Genomic DNA, 17,626 nt, shown 5'->3' with positions numbered 1-17,626 from the left:
CGGCATGGCCAAAAGAAAAAAAAAAAGGGAGAGAATGGGCTTTATTATTAAATGAATTTTGGTGGATAAAGAACACTATACCAAGAAGGTAAGGGAGTTAAAAAGGAGAAAAGCTTCAACTAGGTGGCTCTGAGACTTCTATTTTTCCTTGTCATCCTACTATGTACTTGCTGGAGACAAAGCTAATGGAGAATCACTCTCAAGTCTTATAAACCTTGAACCAAAGGAAAAAAGAAGAAATGGCCTTTACCTGCTGCAAAGAGGTTAAGGTTAGGGTGGGCAGCTAGGACCCAGAAACGATCATGGTCCCTGCGGAAGGTCTGAACCCCAGTCCTAGGAAAGTAAAAGGTACACAAAGAAAAATATTAATTTCCAAGGAAACTTCAGCCTATCACATACAAGAGTATTAAGTGGTAGGCCAGCACACTGATTAAAAAGCTAAATCAAGGACAGTGAACTGCATATTCTAAATAAAGACAGTCATGATAAATTCTACCAAGGAACAGAAAGAGGACTTCAGGGACTTCCCTGGTGGTCCAGTGGTTAAGATTCCAAACTTCCAGTGCAGGGGATTTGGGTTTGATTCCTGGTCTGGGAATTAAGATCCCACATGCCACGTGCAGCATGACCAAAGAAAAAAAAAAAACAAAAAAAAAACAAAAGAGGACTTCAAACTGACTCTACTATTTTGATATTACAACTCGCCCCACTCATCATAATTTTCTACTGTACTGTTTTCATTTAATATTTCTTATTTCTGTAGCTACAGAAGAACCTGCTTAAATTTAGAGGAGAAAAAGAACATACACAGAAATTTCTATTTCATGGAAGATTTGTAAATGTTGGCTAACACTAGGTCCCTTCACGTTTTCATAATATGTTATTTGATTTTTCTACATGCTGAGGATGATGAGAAACAAAAAGTATTCTAATCTAATTTTTAAAAAGAGAGAGTAAGAGAGAGAAAGGAGCTTTCCCCTGGGTTTGGTCACACACCATTGTAACCCCCTTACCGCTTAGACATGTCCCAGACTCTGATACTCTTGTCTTCAGAATTGCTGAGGATCAACTCTTGGCGAGGGTGGAAGACAGCACAAGATACATTGTTGTAATGGCCCCGGCAGGTATCAACTTCCCATGCCTTTGATTCTGAAGGACAAAGAAGAATTAGGTCACTACAACTCCCTACTACTTTAAGTTTGGGATTTCAAATTATGACATCCTCTAACCAAATGCTAGGTATTACTACAAAATGTTAAGTTACCCACTCCTTTCTAATAGGGCAATTTTCTTCATTTAAGACTCTGAATCTTTACATATTTCTTTGTTATTTCATTCTCACCCTCTTATCAATTATAACACCTCTTCTCTGTCATTCTTTATCTCCTTACCCTGCTCTGTCACTAGCTGCCACTATAGAATAAATGGACTCTTCATGGGGCAGGAATGTTATCTGGTTCAGTCATCACTGTTATCTTCAGAACCCTGAACAATGGTTAGTACAAAGTAGGTACTCAATAAATATTTGTTGAATAAATGAATTCTTATTTTTAATTATGTTCACACTCCTCAAAATCAGGATGCCATCAAAGGAAAAAAAGGGAATAAGGCAATTGTCATGCTCCCAGGATTAGCTTAACAACCTAAGGTAGGAAAATGGGTCACTAAGTCTGGAAAACCTGGCTACTTCACCTTGCTGGCCAGCAGCCAATATTTTAGGTATGGTGATACTGTCACTGGTTCACTCACCGTTCATGCGCCAGATCTTCACTTGACGGTCATCTGCCCCAGATACAATGAGGGGCATAGTGGGGTGGAAGGCAGCCCAGTTAACTCCACGATCATGACCCTGTACAAAAAAGGTGGTTCTTCTAAACTAAAAAAGTCGTTCTTCTTTATATCTGTTACTCAAAGCAAACCAATGGACCATGCTAGTGGTTATAAACGATGTCTCTGATTTTTACTCTTCATGTGAAAAGACTCAAGGGACTGCTGCTCTAAGATCTGACCATGAGAATTACTATATCAATCTATCTAATATTATTCCCAAATTCTCATGGGAATTCCCAAATCCTTCTACTCCCAAATTCAGCTTCATTTGCATTTGGGATATGCTACCTTGTTTTGTTACTTGTCTACTTATATTTTATTTCTCCAACTAGTTATTAGCATCTCAAGAATAAAGCCAATTTTATAACTTAATGAAGAAATTCTCAAAGTGTGCTCAAGAAACTCTTAGATGAGCTCCAAGAACCTTTCAGGAAATCTGCAGGGTCTAAAACGATTTTCGTAATAACACCAAAACATTATTTGCCCCTTTCACTCTTATTCTCTCATGACTGCAGAGTTTTCCAGAGGTTACATGACATGTGATGATGTCACTGCTTTGGTGGCTAAAAGACTTTATCCTTATATAGTCCATGTTTTAAGAGTTCTTGCTTTTAATTTCAAATATGATAAAAATTGAGATATGCACATAAACAAAAACTCTCCGGGGTCCTAAATAACTTTTAAGTGTATAAAAAGGTCCTCAGACCAAAAAGTTTAAGAACTGCTGATTTTAAGATATCTTTTACCCTATTTGTAAGTTTATACTCTGTATCATAACAGAATCACAGATAAGGTAGTTTCAAATTAGCAGTATTTTTGAGAGGTACCATTCTGCGGTGAAAAGCAGCTTGGTTTGGAGTCAGATAGATCCAAGTTCAAAGCCTAGTTCTTCAACTTAGTAGACTTGTGTAGACTTTGGTAAACCACTTAATTTCCGTAAATCTCAATTTTTTCATCTGCAAAATGAGGTTAATAATATCTCTACCAGTAGATAGCTGTAAGGATTATTTTTTAAAATCTAGTTTGTTTCCCTTATGCTTTTCTATTTTCCCACCATGCATGCAAGTTATTTACACATGGTTGGTTCTCAATAACTTTGATGAACTATCCTCCCCTTCCCCTTCAAGAGGCTTGACAATGGGCTCTGCTTTGGGATGGTGATGGAGCTTATGCCAGCTTTCATGTTTATAAGGTAACATGACTCTCCCTCAGGTAGCACATAAGCTTCATTTCTCTGTTGGCTCACCCACTATTCTATTTTCAGTGCCTCAAATAGTGCCTGGCACTCAGTAAACCCTGCATAAGTCTTTGTTGAAGGAATGAATAAATGAACGGCATATTGTCACTGTTTCCCTGAGAGATAAGTACCTCCAGTACATGCTTCACCACTGCATCCGTAGTTCCAAACAGATCAACCCCAGTTATTCCTCTCACATCCGACTCCACTGCACCAGGAGACAAGTTTTTTTTCCTTAGACCTTTGAAGGGGTAAGGAGTGGGATGAAAAATGTAAACATAATGTTACCAAAAAGAGCACAGTGACAGAAATGCAGAAAGGTACAGTGATAGACTAACATTAAGGAAAAAGAAGGGAAAAAGAAATTTAGAGAGACTAAAGAAAGATGCAAGAGCTTCTATGTATCTCTTTCTAAAACCGTTCGAGGGACTTCCCTGGAGGTCCAGTGGTTAAGACTCCACGTTCCCACTGCAGGGGGCACGGGTTCAATCCCTGATTGGGGAACTAAGATCCTACGTGCCGTGCGGTGCAGCCAAAACAAACAAACAAAAAACAAACCAAAAAAACCTGTTCAAAATAGTGAAGTACATTCACTATCTTCTCTTCTCCTCCCTTAACAGACCCATTACTAGGACTTCTTCCCAGAGGAGGACAATCCAAACTTCTGACATAGCTAATTTCTTCAACAAACCTCATCTCAAGAGCTGTCTACTTGAGATAACACCCATTTCCATTCTTCAATATTCTTGAAATTTGGTCTCAAATGGTAAACATTCAATTTCTACTTTCAACTTCATGAAATCTATAGCAACTTTTCTTCTATCATCTCAAAAAATTTTAAAAGAAAAGTCATTTGGGGAGGACGCAGCTCAGTGTTTCTCAAACTAGAAGCTTCTAGGCAACTCATGAGGAAGTTCCAAAGGAGTTAAGGAAACTAAAACTATCAAATATAAAACAGCTTATTTGGTGGATGATATTGTAAAACTACAAATTGTGCAAAAAGTGTACTCATATCTTCTTCTTGACTCTTGAGCATGGGACAAAAATTATTAAAACTGTCATATCCCTTTAAACACTTGCTCAAAAGACTGGTTATAGATCTGAATATATGTATCTTGCTATTAAAACTTTTGGAGACTAAAGGGAGAAATCAGCCCATAATTCAAAAACAACAGAAAAGGACTTCCCTGGTGGCGTAGTAGTTAAGAATCCGTCTGCCTATATGTATACATATAACAGATTCACTTTGTTATACAGTAGAAACTAACACAACATTGTAAAGTAATTATACTCCATAAAGATGTTAAAAGAAAATTAAAAGTAAAAAAAAGAATCCGCCTGCCAATGCAGGGGACACAGGTTTGATCCCTGGTCCAGGAGGATCCCACATGCTGCAGAGCAACTAAGCCCATGTGCCACAACTACTGAGCCCGTGTGCCACAACTACTGAAGCCCGTGCGCCTAGAGCCCGTGCCCTGCAATGAGAAGCCACTGCAATGAGAAGCCCGTGCACTGCAACGAAGAGTAGCCCCCACTTGCTGCAACTAGAGAAAGCCCACACACAGCAACAAAGACCCAACGCAGCCAAAAATAAATAGATAGATAGAAGGATAGGAAGAAACCAGACGAAACAAAACAAAAAAGACACCAAGATAAGGAGAGTCTTATTTGTATAGGGCCCACATTTATGGCTCAACCACAACCTGTCTTTAAAATTTGATATTTTGTGCTATAGTCAGAACCAAAATTACAGTAACACTACTACCTTACAGGTGAAAAGCACTTTGTGTTTTCAAAGCTGATCTGGGTAACGACGCTTCGAGGTAGGCAAGCAGGGATAATTATACCAGCTTACAGAGAGAAAATAGGATTGGGACTAAAATCCTATCTTTTGGAGTATTTGGGGGTGGGGGGAGAGGAAGATGAAACTACCTGGCACTTATAAAGTAAAAAGAACAAATATCTGTAATAGGGGGGAAATAAAAGCTATCACTTAAAATAAAACCTACATAGTTTTAAGCCTAAATTTTGGCACCTGTAAGAAAATACAAAAACTTAAGTTCAATGATTGTATTTATCTCCATTGTTTTAAAATTACAATGTATCTCTTCTAGTACAATGGCACCTAAACATCAGCATTAGAGAAGCAAGTGCCTAAAAGGACATGACAGTTTTAATTATCTTGTACTCTGTCCATGATAAGCATTTAGCCAACAGGTAGAAAGAAATAAAACCAATGCTTTAAAAAAAATTCATTCTCCTAAGGTTTCAAAAATACATCATCATAGGGATGTCTCCTTTCACTTATTTCATTTATCCTTTTAATGGGATCTGTCAACTTTTTAATGAGTCTGGTGCAGGAAACAGATTCAAAGGAAGATACAAAGACAGACAGCTGCGAGGAACTTCACCTCCAATAAGCTTCAACAAACACATTAAAAGGAAAGCTGTATGACAGAATGGAAGCCTTTGTTGCACTTGCTTGTAATGATCCAGGAAAAGGGGAAGAGCAAAAACAGAGAGATGAATAGTGACAGGCAGTGAAGATACTTAGAGAAGAAATATTTGAGCCTTCGACAAGCTACTCACTAGGACTGAACGACAGATGGAAAATTTCTACAGCAGCTACTCAGATCCAGAGGGAGGGGAGGACACACTCAGAATGGACCAGTTTGACGCACACTTCCCAGTGGGAACCAGGGGAAGTAGTAAAAAGAGAGGGATGAGGACAGGATTTGGCAGCAAATTAATACTTTTTTAGTAGTCATTTCAAAGATTAAGGCTGAATTATATGGGCTTGACATGCAAAAGTATAAGCACATTAAAGTAATTTCACTGTCAGTTTACCTGGAAGCTCAAGCTAAAAAAGTAACCTATCTTTTAAATCTAGGTTGTAAATATATTCCCTTTTAAGCAAATATTTTTTGCCAGGCTAATACAAAAGATCAAGTTAAGCTAAGCCCTGTGGGTTAATCCTAATGGGAGGGGTATCAAGAAGACAGGTTTTCCTTTAAGACCTCTGTTTTCTTATTATTTACTTAGTTCAGAGAGTGTCCCCCTTCAAAGAGAGTCACTCAGAAAGATCAGAATTTTCACCAGTCCTCTAAATTTGAGGGTTTTTGTTCTCTGACTCAGAACTAACTTTTTCCCTCCTGGAAACACTGGAAATATTAACTCTGGTTCCTAACAGAGCTGACTGCTAATTTCTCTTCCTGTGTTCAGATTTATTTGAACCCAGGCAAAATAACTCTGCTAAAAAGAGTATGCTGACTTCCAGAAAAGGAAAGAATGCGTAAGTCTAACCAAAAGCTCCTTCCACTTGGTTAAATACCAAAGCATCTCCTTCCACTCTGGTTAAAGGGTTACTGGAAATCAAGAGAGTTGTGAATACAGAAAAACACTTAGAATGGTAAAGAGAGAATTAACATTAGTAACATTAGCATAAAATTTCAGTATCACATATGCTAGGTATAGCAATTGTAATGTTATTATATAGTAATCCATGCACTTCACACATTCAAGAGCAAGCATAAACCCAATGGGGTCAGACCCTCTCCCTCTCTTCTCTGATTTTAGGGCCTTTGATTCTGATGCAAATATGTTTTCCTACAAAAGTGAAGAAAAGGATTTCTTGCCTTGGGCATTTCATGATGACCAAAGAGAATCCATTCACCTAAGTGCCCCAAATTGCTTTAGCTAGGCCACAGGGAACCTGCTCTGCCAGAATCAGGTGGCATAAACAGTACTCTTAAGAGTGGAGCAGTATAAGGCCCCTCCAACCCGATGCACTATGAAAGAATTAAGCCCCAGTGGCCAAACCACCAGTCTATGCATGTAACAAATGAACTTCTCTATGATCTAGAATGGCATTACCTGTATACCATTCTTAGAAGAACTGAGAAAACAGTCACTCAAAGTGTTTGAGTAGCACATAATTCTCCCACAGATCCCCAGTTGGGAAAGGCTATTCTAAGTAATTGCCCCTGATCAGCTGGAACAGCATGACCCGGGATCCAACCCCATCAGGCTCCCATATCCTGAGACAGAGAGGGTGCTTTGAATGCGTGCACAGTGAAAAACCATGGAAAGCCATAGCTAGGTTACTGCGGGAGTGAAGAGTAAGCTCCCTGGTACTAGCAGTGAGGAGAGGACACAGGCTCACAGTGCCTGTACCTAACACCTTCTGCTGGCATGGCTGGTCACATCTGGGTGTACTTCAAAAAGCCTAGCCAGTCTGACGAAAAACTGCAATGGCAAAAGCCCTAGCAGAAGAGAGGACAACTGCCCTATCTCCAAGACAGTTTTGTTTATACCACTCCCTTCTAATTCTGAACCTTTGAAACTGCAAACACAGCATGATGCAGAGGTTCTACTTCCAACTGTCCTCATCTTCCCCTTGGCTTGTCTCTATACTACATGAATCTTAAACACCTGCTATTATAACATTTCAAATGCTACACCCAGGAATCCAAATTGTCTATCTTGCTTGTTAAAACAGCAAGTATTATACTGCCCCAGCCCATCATGCCACAAGGGAGTTGGGAAAAGTTATCAACTTTCTTTATTACCACAAAGAACCAGGCAAGGACCTATGAGGAGTCCTTCCTTTTACAGAATGAAAACAGTGTTCTGTGGTCTAGTCATGGACCTTTCAGAGAACCCAATCTCTAAGAATTTCTAAGGCAACAAACAACTAGAAACAATTCAGGAAGTGATAAGTAAATTTAACTGGGCAGAGAACCATAGCGTTTAGAATTTCATTTCCCTATTCCATTTCTCAACAAAGCACTTCCATTTTTGCAGCATGTCAATCTCATAGGTACAGTCCTTCCTCTGCATTTAAATTCTCAGTTCTCCTCTATAAAGCACTAAAAATTTAAATCCTTATCCCAAAATCAAGACACTGTATACAAACTGTGAAAGGAGGGATTATGACAACACTCCAAAATCTACAAGTTATTTTTCATCCTAGAAGTCTGCCAGTTAAAAGGTTTTCTGGACGTGAAAATCCCTGGTCCAACCCTCATGCTCCTTACACTAGAAGATATATAATAGAAGGATTTTCCTATTTCTAAATGAAGCCACAGGATCCAAGAGCCCTGCTTCCCTGCACTAATCTACTCCCAAAATTTATTTTTGTCAAAGATTTTTTTTATTTTAGTGGAAAGCTCGATTCTTAATCAAATACTCCCTAAAACTGAACTAAAAGGTGAAATTTTCTTCAACGTAAAATGAATTTTCTAGAGCAGCCACTTTTCTTAGAATACCTCTAACACGAAGAACCGTCAAAGCAGATTTAATACCCTCAAAATCAAAGACACTATTACATGAGAACAGAATATTCTAAGTTTTCCTGTTCTAAGCCAACTACCCTCACTATTTTAAGCAATTGCAGTTTTGCGCCAGACACCACTAGGTTGTCCCCTGAACTTGGGCAGCTCACCAGAAATATCCCAAACGCGCACAGTCTGGTCCAGGCTGGCTGATACAACCAGGTCTTCTGAGGGGTGGAACTGAGCACACATTACATAATGATTGTGCCCCGTTAACACACTGCAAGAGGAAAAAAGAAAGACAATACCAAATTAGAGGCAGGAATCTACAGATTCCTACATGCTAAATACCATGTTCCATATTGAGCAGATGCAGGTCCAATTATACTTTTTTGGAGGCAAAGGCAAGTCATCCTAACAATTCTGAACTAATAATAATAAGCAAGGTCAGCTGTTCCAAGAGTGGCTCTCTTCTTGCCTGTAATGTTTTAGTATCTACATATTACTAACTTCAGGAGAACTGAGACTGTACAGCTTTCCTCTCAGATTAAAGATGCATTAAAATACTAAAATAAATGAAATCTTAGTAATTCATACTGGAAGCTATGTTAGATTTTAGTGGGGTATCCCTCTTAAAGGCCATAACTTTAAATGGTCCTTACATACTTATGGAAAGCTCTACACCCAAATACAAAGCAGGACAGAAGTCTAGATCTTGACTCAGGTTTCACGGGAACAGAACTGAAAACCAGCCAAAAATTTTGTTCTAAAAGCCTAGCTATATGACCTCCTTTGCCTGGTAAGAAATGACCAGTAAATCCAGGTTCATATATTACTAATGAGATTGCTTCTGTATTTATCATTTTATACACAAGAGTGTCTTACAAATATAATCAGTAATTAATCAGCGGACATAACCCATTAGTGAAGGGAGATGATTATTCTGAAGAGAAGCTGATTATGAAAATACTAGGAAATGAAAGTTTTTTGAGCTGTCTCCTGCTTTACCAGACACAGGTCCTAGATTGCCAGTTCCACACTCGGATGGTCTGATCATCTGAAGCACTCAGAATCCAAGGATATTCCTGAAAAATATTCCAGACAAAGGGTTTGAACATGAAACAAATGTGTTCTTCCAGGCTGCTGTAACCCATTTCTCTCTTTGGAGGAAATATTCCGTTGCCTAACGTCTCAGCTAGTTTCTAAGAGATTTTGACTTATCAGGCTAGTTATCTATTCCTCCTTACCATTCTACCAGCTTTTCCCAGCTTCGGCACTTTCAGCTATAAGGTTTAAGAGCGGAAGCCAGACATAATAGGTTCTCAGAGGCAAATAGTATAAAACATATTTACATTTACTTTTACATATGTGCATATGTATATATGATTTATATTTATAAATAATCTTGTAAATTAAGATCTTGTGAAAGGATTTCTTCTCTTTAACCCTAAGATTATAATATTGTTTGTTTTTTAATAAATTTATTTATTTATTATTATTTTAAAAAATTTTTGGCTGTGTTGGGTCTTCCTTGTGGTGCGCGGGCTTCTCATTATGGTGGCTTCTCTTGTTGCGGGGCATGGACTCCAGGCACGCAGGCTTCAGTAGCTGTGGCTCTCGGGCTCTAGAGCACAGGCTCAGTAGTTGTGGCACATGGGCTTTAGTTGCTCCACGGCATGTGGGATCTTCCCGGACCAGGGCTCAAACCCATATCCCCTGTATTGGCAGGCAGATTCTTAACCACTGCACCACCAGGGAAGCCCCTGGAATACTGTTTTAAAGTCTGACTTCTCCCTGTCAGACCATCCAGTCTCAAAAAATTCCCAAGTCTCAGTAAACAAAGCAGAAAGTAACGTGTAAAAACAATTCAGCCCTTTTAGAGTCTTCAAGCTTTTTAAGAAAAGGAAGTATTTCTTAGTCACAGTTGTATCTCCAGTGTTCAGCAACGAACTTAATAAGCACAAGGTACACATATACTTATTAAACTGAAAAAATAAAAGGAAATAAGCTTTTCATAACTTTCCAGCTGAATGGCAACTTGTTCCAGGCAAGAGCCTTCAGCAAGCCCTGAATGGCAATGACGATTAGTTCCTTCTGAGTAAATTATCTTATTGAATGGCCCTCATTCTCAAATGTTTCAGCTATAATTTTAGCATTCATCGTCTCCTATTCTATCCTAAAATTTTTTTAATTTTAAAAAAGGAAATAAAGTATTATTAGCCAGGAATTTATTGCTTATTTCATTATATTCTTTCTTACTTAATTCAAGAGACTTAGTTTACTCAGAGTCAAGGAATAGTAGAATTCTAATAGCATATAATTATAGAGAAATCCAGTCAGGTTGGGACTAGATTAAAAGGTTGGGAGTCTCTAATCTGTAACTCAGTATCTGTCTACTGTGATACCTAACAGATCAAGAAAGGTAGTAAGCTTGGCTAAAGGAATAGCCTCTACCAGACCCTAAAATCCTAGGATAAAAGCACAGGATTGTTAATGTTTCAAAACATTTGTTAACTCATCAAAATGGCATCTTACCTTGACCTTCCTCTAGACACACTATTTAATAATACCCTACATGTGATTAGCCTGCAAACTTTTGTGTGCTAGCTCAGCAAACCTAAAATCAAATCTCTGCTTTTCCCTACAGAGAATCAATGCCTTCCTCATAAAGCCCACTGAATCCAATTAAATTAAATTCAAATATAACCCTGAGTGCTTCCTCTTGAAGAAGGAAACAAAGCAGAAAGGTCAACACCTCACAGATCCTAGAAGAACAAATAACATAATTCTGTTATCAAAGCATGGATGCTTGAGGAGCAAGTAGAAGATTCCTACAGGGAAACTGAAGAATGCTCTAAAACAAGAGCCACAATGGCTACTTACATGATGAAAAAACGTAGTGCGGATGTAGTCTAAGTGCCCAAGCAATGTGAAGAGACAGCGCCGAAGCTTGTAATTCCAAACCTGCGAAGAGAAAAATTCAACTAAGGAATAGGACATAAGGTCTTGCACCTCTATAAGGCCCAGGTTTCTCAATAAACAAGTTTGGATTTATATTTTGTCATTTTTAAATAGGTAAGAATCTTGATAGGGAATCTTGTTTAAGGTTTGAGGGGAAAAGACCATGAATGAAAATATAAGTCAGCTAAACAAAATGTGGGGAGGGAAAAAGGGCAAGGCTAGGGAAACCTAAAGATAAAATTATGGAAAGGTTTTTCTTTTTTTCTGGTAAGAAACCATCTGTATTTGATAACGTAAGACAAGATGCTTATCTAAGGCTCAACTTGAAATTCTTCTTTCTACTGCATTATTGTGTTCTTCGCTTGAATACAGATCCCTTACTTAGTGCTTACCTATCACCTTAGCTCAGGATAAGACAAAGTAGGATGGATATGACTGCAAAGGAAACAATGATATAATATATAGCATCATCTTTTGTTAGACTCCTAACTTGATGGCAAATGATGCCCATATATTCATGGTCTGTACTCATCTATCATGCAAACATATTTTAACTCATCACTATGGAAAATACTGCATTGCTCAGTTAGGCTGAGCTAAGCAGAAAAACATCATATTCAGATAAGAAATTAAGCCAACTACCAAAGTATCAGGCATCAATGGACACAATTGAGGAAGACGCTGAAACCAGGACCATAAGTGTACAACAGCTCAAACTTCCCATCCAGAAAAACTCCCAAAAATGTAAAAATAAGAGGTCAGATGCCTTTTTTTCCTTCTATAACATTTAACGCTTGTTTATAATCTATCTAGGCCAGCTTGTTACTATTCTTTCCTATTTTTACTTAAAAACTGTTAAATTTTCTTTCATAAATCACAAAAGGTAATCCCATTTCCTGTAACAAATTTGAATAACCCTTAAGTCTGATTGTCCAAAAAAGAATGTAAGCTCCCTAAAGGTGGGGTCCTTGTCCATCATGCTCAACACTATACCCCTAGCACCTAACATAGCAGCTAACACTTAGTACATGCTCAAAAGGTATGTGCAGCAGAAATGAGAAAAGGTAAATAACATGAAAAGTGAAAATATTCCAGTACCTTCACCTTCATCTGTTGAGTCATCTATAAATAAATATACATGTACACAGTGGAGTTTGAGTTTCACACAAAAATTAGATCATACCATAAATACTATTCTGTAACTAGCTTTTTTTTTTTTTTTGCGGTATGTGGGCCTCTCACTGTTGTGGCCTCTCCCGTTGCGGAGCACAGGCTCCGGACGCGCAGGCTCAGCGGCCATGGCTCACGGGCCCAGCCGCTCCGCAGCATGTGGGATCTTCCTGGACCGGGGCACAAACCTGTGTCCCCTGCATCGGCAGGCAGACTCTCAACCACTGCGCCACCAGGGAAGCCCTGTAACTAGCTTATTTTCCTCTTATAGAGTTCAGTATTTTAAACTTTCATATTTCTAGCTTCAAACTGTCTTGACTCCTTTATAGTCCTCTATCAAATTCCAGCACTGTGAATTCTGAAAGACCTATAGGGTTTTTAGACCTTGGCCATTTGTAATTCCTGTCTTTCTCTTTGTAAATCAGGATTACACTAATATTACATTTATCTGAGTATAGCAAACAATATTATGGTCCATAAACATAACTTTTCGAGACAATCCCACTTTCATTAGAGAAACATAAATTTAAACCACAGCATAATAGCAGTACACACCCAACAGCTAGCTAATTTCTTTATTTAATAACAGCTCTAAGATATAACTCAAATCCCATCTAATTCACCCATTTAAAGTATAGAATTCAGTGTTTTTTTTAATACATTCATAGTTGTTCAACCATCAGCACAATAAATTTTAGAACATTTCATCACCCCCAAAAGAAAACTATACCCATTAGTAGTCCTCATTTTCTCCCAACCCCCCACCAAACTCCAGACAACCATTAATCAACTTTCTGTCTCTAATGATTTGCCCTACTGATCTGGATATTTTGTACAAATGAAAGATAACTCCTTTTCAAAAATTTAATGATTTGGGGAAAAACAATTTTTTCTTCAATGTCACTCAGTCTTTCTCTTAAACAGATCATAAGGAACCCAAGTTAACCATTATTAATACTTAATGGTCATCACTCTACTAGAAATATTACAAGTAAGTGATACCCTTAGGAGCTTTTGAGGCCTACCAGGTGATTTGAGCTTCCACTAACTGCCCCCGGGATCAGTGCCTAAAACCTAGAAACCAGAAAGAACTGTCCTTCCTATAATTCTAATGCCTCTTTTCTCTACAGGCAGCTGTCACTTTTCATGCCTGTCACCTAAGTTCTTCTGTATAATTTATAACTCCCTGAGGTAGCTTATGAAGACTATTTTTTTCATGAAGTAAATTTTTCTGGTTCAGTTAGATGCAACCATCTCCTCTCCCATTTATTTGTTTGTTTATTCATTTATTTATTTATGGTTGCGTTGGGTCTTCACTGCTGCGTGCGGGCTTCCTCTAGTTGTGGTGAGTGGGGGCTACTCTTCGTTGCGGTGCATGGGCTTCTCATTGCAGTGGCTTCTCTTGTTGTGGAGCACAGGCTCTAGGCACACGGGCTCAGTAATTGTGGCTCGTGGGCTCTAGAGCGCAGGCTCAGTAGTTGTGGCACACGAGTTTAGCTGCTCCGCGGCATGTGGGACCTTCCCAGACCAGGGCTCGAACCTGTGTCCCCTGCATTGGCAGGCGGATTCTTAACCACTGCACCACCAGGGAAGTCCTATTTATTTATTTATTTGGTTGTGTCATGTCTTAGTTGCGGCACGTGGGCTCCTTAGTTGCGACCGGCAGGCTTCTTAGTTACAGCTCACGGGCTCCTTAGTTGCAGCTCACAGGCTCCTTAGTTGTGGCTAACCAGCTCCTTAGTTGTAGCACACGGGCTCCTTAGTTGTGGCATGCATGTGGGATCTACTTCCCTGACCAGAGATGGAACCCAGGCCCCCTGCATCGGGAACGTGGAGTTTTAACCACTGTGCCACCAGGGAAGTCCCCCATCTCCTCTCCATTTTTAATGTTACTGCCTAAGCTCATGCTCTGTTCATTTCCCACATGGACTTTTGTAAGAGTCTCCTAACTGGTATCTGCCTCTTTTCTCTATACTGCCACTCAAGTAACCTTTTCAAAAAAATGTGAATCTGATGTCACTCCTCTACTTAAACGCCTTTAATGACTCATTATTTTTTGTATGATAACATCTAAACTTCTGAGCACTACAAAGAGATACTCCATAATCTGGCCCTTCTCATCTTCTGCTCCTTCTCTCACCTTTTGTCCAGATTTTATCCACACAAAACTAATTATAGTTTCTCAAATGTATCCAGCTATGTCATATCTTTTTGTCTTTGTACCGACATTGTCCTTCCCTATTTCACTTTGGTTATCTCTCTATTGTATTACTCACTAAACTGTACACGCTATTATTTGGCTATATATTTAACTCCTCCATTAGAACAAAAGCTCTTCAGAGCAGAAACCATTTCTTATTTATTTTTGAATTCCAAAAATATAAAACAGTGCCTGCTACACAGTAAGCATTCAATAAATGTCTGCTGGATAAGTGCTCTGGATAATGTCAAAAGCCTGAGCTCTGTATGAATGAGATGTCTGGGTTTTTAGTCCCTTCCATAATTCCCAAACTTCACATTGCCTGTCTTTTACTCCCAGTCATGACAGACCCTCTATACCTTAATCTTATAGTCATCTCCTCCAGAGACAAACAGTGGCTGCTGCTTATGGAAGTCAATGCCTCGTACTGGACCTGGGGAAGAAGGCAGGCAATACACGTTAAAGAGAGTTATGCTTCCTAGTCTCTAAGGTGATTCTTATTCAGAATTTTCCAGTTCTATCCCTCCCATGCTCTATAATCCTAAAGAAAGTTGAAACTACTCCAGAAGACAATAAGTATTTATATCTCTTTTAGCTTCCTCCTAGAAACTGTTATCTTACCATCATGTTCATCAAACTTGTCAATGAGGGTACACATCCGATAGTCCCATAACTGAATGACCCCATTGTGTAAACTGGTCAGGATCCAGGGTCTTTTGGGGTGAAAACTGAGTCCTGGGGGAAAAAAAACAGACAATGGTCCAATGAGCTAAATAAGCCCCACGATGTCACCTCCTGCCAACTCTGATAAGAAAACAGGACAGCTAGGTTGACCCTGGGTTCATACATTCATTGACTGGATGCCACACATTGTGAATTTTATGGTATTAACATGCTGGATTTTTTGTTATATTTCTTTAGATACCGTTGGGCTTTGGTTTAGGATGCAGTTACTTGGAATTAGTTGGTCCTTCTGAGGCTTGCTTTTTAAGTTTTGTTAGGATGGGTCCATAGCAGCCTTTAGCTTAGGTCTAACTTGGCACCACTATTAAAGCAATACCCATTTGAAATCTCTATATCATGCCCTGTAGTATCAGGAGGTCTGTATTGGCCAGTATGTGAGCTCAATATGGGATTGTTCTGCCTTCTCCTCTCTAGTGGTTCTTTCCCAGGCTTTGGGTCATTTCTTCACATGCATGTGCAGATTAGTACTCAAAGTCCTGACAGGATCCCCTGCAGAACTCTACGGTTCTCTGTGCAGCTCCCTCTTCTCTAGTATTTTGCCCAGCAACTTCTAGCTGTCTTGACTTCCCTGAACTCTAAACTCTGTCTCCTCAGTGAGACCACGGGGCTCTTCCCCCCTCCCTGTACTGCAGCCTGGAAACTCTTTCCAGGTAGTAAGCTAAAACAATCATAGGACTCATCTTGTTTATTTCCCTTCTCTCAAGAATCACTCTCGCACTGCCTGTTGTCCAATGTCTGAAAACCTTTGTTTCACACATTTTGTTCAGTTATGCAGGTATTTAAGGTGGGAAGATAAACCTGGTCTTACTCCATCATGACTGGAAATGGAAGTCCACAGAAGTAACAGCTGCTAACAGTTTGGACTGTAGTCTTTCAGGTTTTTAATGCAATCCATATCATTTTATGAAAATGGAGATACCATTATAATGTTCTGCAAACTTCTTTCCTCACTTAACTATATACAATGGATCTCACTACATTTAAGTACATATAAATGTAGACTCATTCTTTTTAATAACTGCAAGGTATAAATGCACCACATTTTAAAATTATTCTACTCATGGGCATTTAAGTTTTTTCTCCTAACTTTTATCTACCAGAAAATAGGACCTAATGAAGATGCTTCCACACATAATCTAGCCTATTTGCATTATTACTGATTTAGGCTAAAGACTGGAAATGAGATTGTTCAGGAATAGGGTATGTGTATTTAACATTTTGGTAGATACTATCTGATTGCAAAAAGACTGTATCAACATACAGTCTCACCAAGTTTCTGAAGGTACCCATTTTGCACACATTGGTCAACATGGGATGTTATCACCTATTTGTTGTTTTGCTTGCTTTACTAATCTAAGACCACTTCTTTCATTATTAGTGAGATAAAGAGTATTTTCATTTATTTATTGAACATTTTAATTTCTTCTTCTAAACTTTCCATTAGGTTGTTCATTCCCCCCCCCGTTATATACAGGAACACTCATTAATGGATATTTACTCTCAAATATTTTGATATCCTCCCCCCCACCCCGACTTTCCTTCCCTACTGCCCGACAAGAAATTAGGAGCAGAAGAGAAACTCGAGGATTATAAAGACCCATTTCAACCATCCAGGAATTCTTAATGGTACTCTTCTTCATAACCAAGATTCCCAAGAGACTTAGAATTTGCTCAGAATCTATTCTTACATTAATAATGGCATCCAGTTTCTGAGCTATTGAGTCTACGCCAGTCACCTTTCATATAGTTTCTCATTTCAATTCTCTCTATAAAAGAATGTTAATTATTCACATATTACAGATGAGGAAATAGATTTAGAAATGTTAAGTTGCCCAAGGTCGTGCAGTTCGTTACCGAATGTTTCAGGATTCCAAAACAAGCCCACCTGACTCCAAACAGCAAATTTCTAACCACTTTACTATGCTACATTTAAAAATTTTTTTATTTTATATTACTAAATATTCAAGATACAAATCTTTTCCCCAAGTCTCTGCCTTTCTCATTCTAACATTCTAAGAGACTACTATTGCAATTTCAGTTGTTTGTCCTCCACCTCCATCCACTGATGCACAAGTTTTAGAGTTGTCATATTCAGGAAATAAAAATAAAGATGCCCAGTTAAATTTGAATTTCAGATAAAAAGTGAACAATACTAAAAAGTTATTCGCTTTTTATCTGAAATTCAAATCCAATTAGGCATCCTCTATTTTA

At 38.7% G+C, this 17,626-nt stretch overlaps 1 protein-coding gene across 2 annotated transcripts in view; it reads right to left on the bottom strand.

The window, feature by feature from the left end:
* The window catches only part of COPA (COPI coat complex subunit alpha), a 50,306-nt gene that overhangs the window by 31,991 nt on the left and 689 nt on the right, over positions 1 to 17,626 (bottom strand). For both annotated transcript variants that reach the window (XM_033414316.2, XM_004284431.4), the window contains exons 2-10: positions 15,293 to 15,406; positions 15,031 to 15,104; positions 11,224 to 11,304; positions 9,349 to 9,425; positions 8,511 to 8,620; positions 3,199 to 3,308; positions 1,750 to 1,849; positions 1,014 to 1,149; positions 251 to 333 (exon numbers count right to left, since the gene is read on the bottom strand). In XM_033414316.2, coding sequence (XP_033270207.1) covers positions 251 to 333; positions 1,014 to 1,149; positions 1,750 to 1,849; positions 3,199 to 3,308; positions 8,511 to 8,620; positions 9,349 to 9,425; positions 11,224 to 11,304; positions 15,031 to 15,104; positions 15,293 to 15,406 — 885 coding nt within the window. The remainder of the gene's footprint in view (positions 1 to 250; positions 334 to 1,013; positions 1,150 to 1,749; positions 1,850 to 3,198; positions 3,309 to 8,510; positions 8,621 to 9,348; positions 9,426 to 11,223; positions 11,305 to 15,030; positions 15,105 to 15,292; positions 15,407 to 17,626) is intronic.

The sequence above is a fragment of the Orcinus orca genome, chromosome 1 (genome assembly GCF_937001465.1).
Source record: "Orcinus orca chromosome 1, mOrcOrc1.1, whole genome shotgun sequence".
In the NCBI taxonomy this organism is placed as follows: domain Eukaryota; kingdom Metazoa; phylum Chordata; class Mammalia; order Artiodactyla; family Delphinidae; genus Orcinus; species Orcinus orca.
Note: the sequence above shows the minus strand (reverse complement) of the source record. Positions and strands in the feature narration are given on the sequence as shown.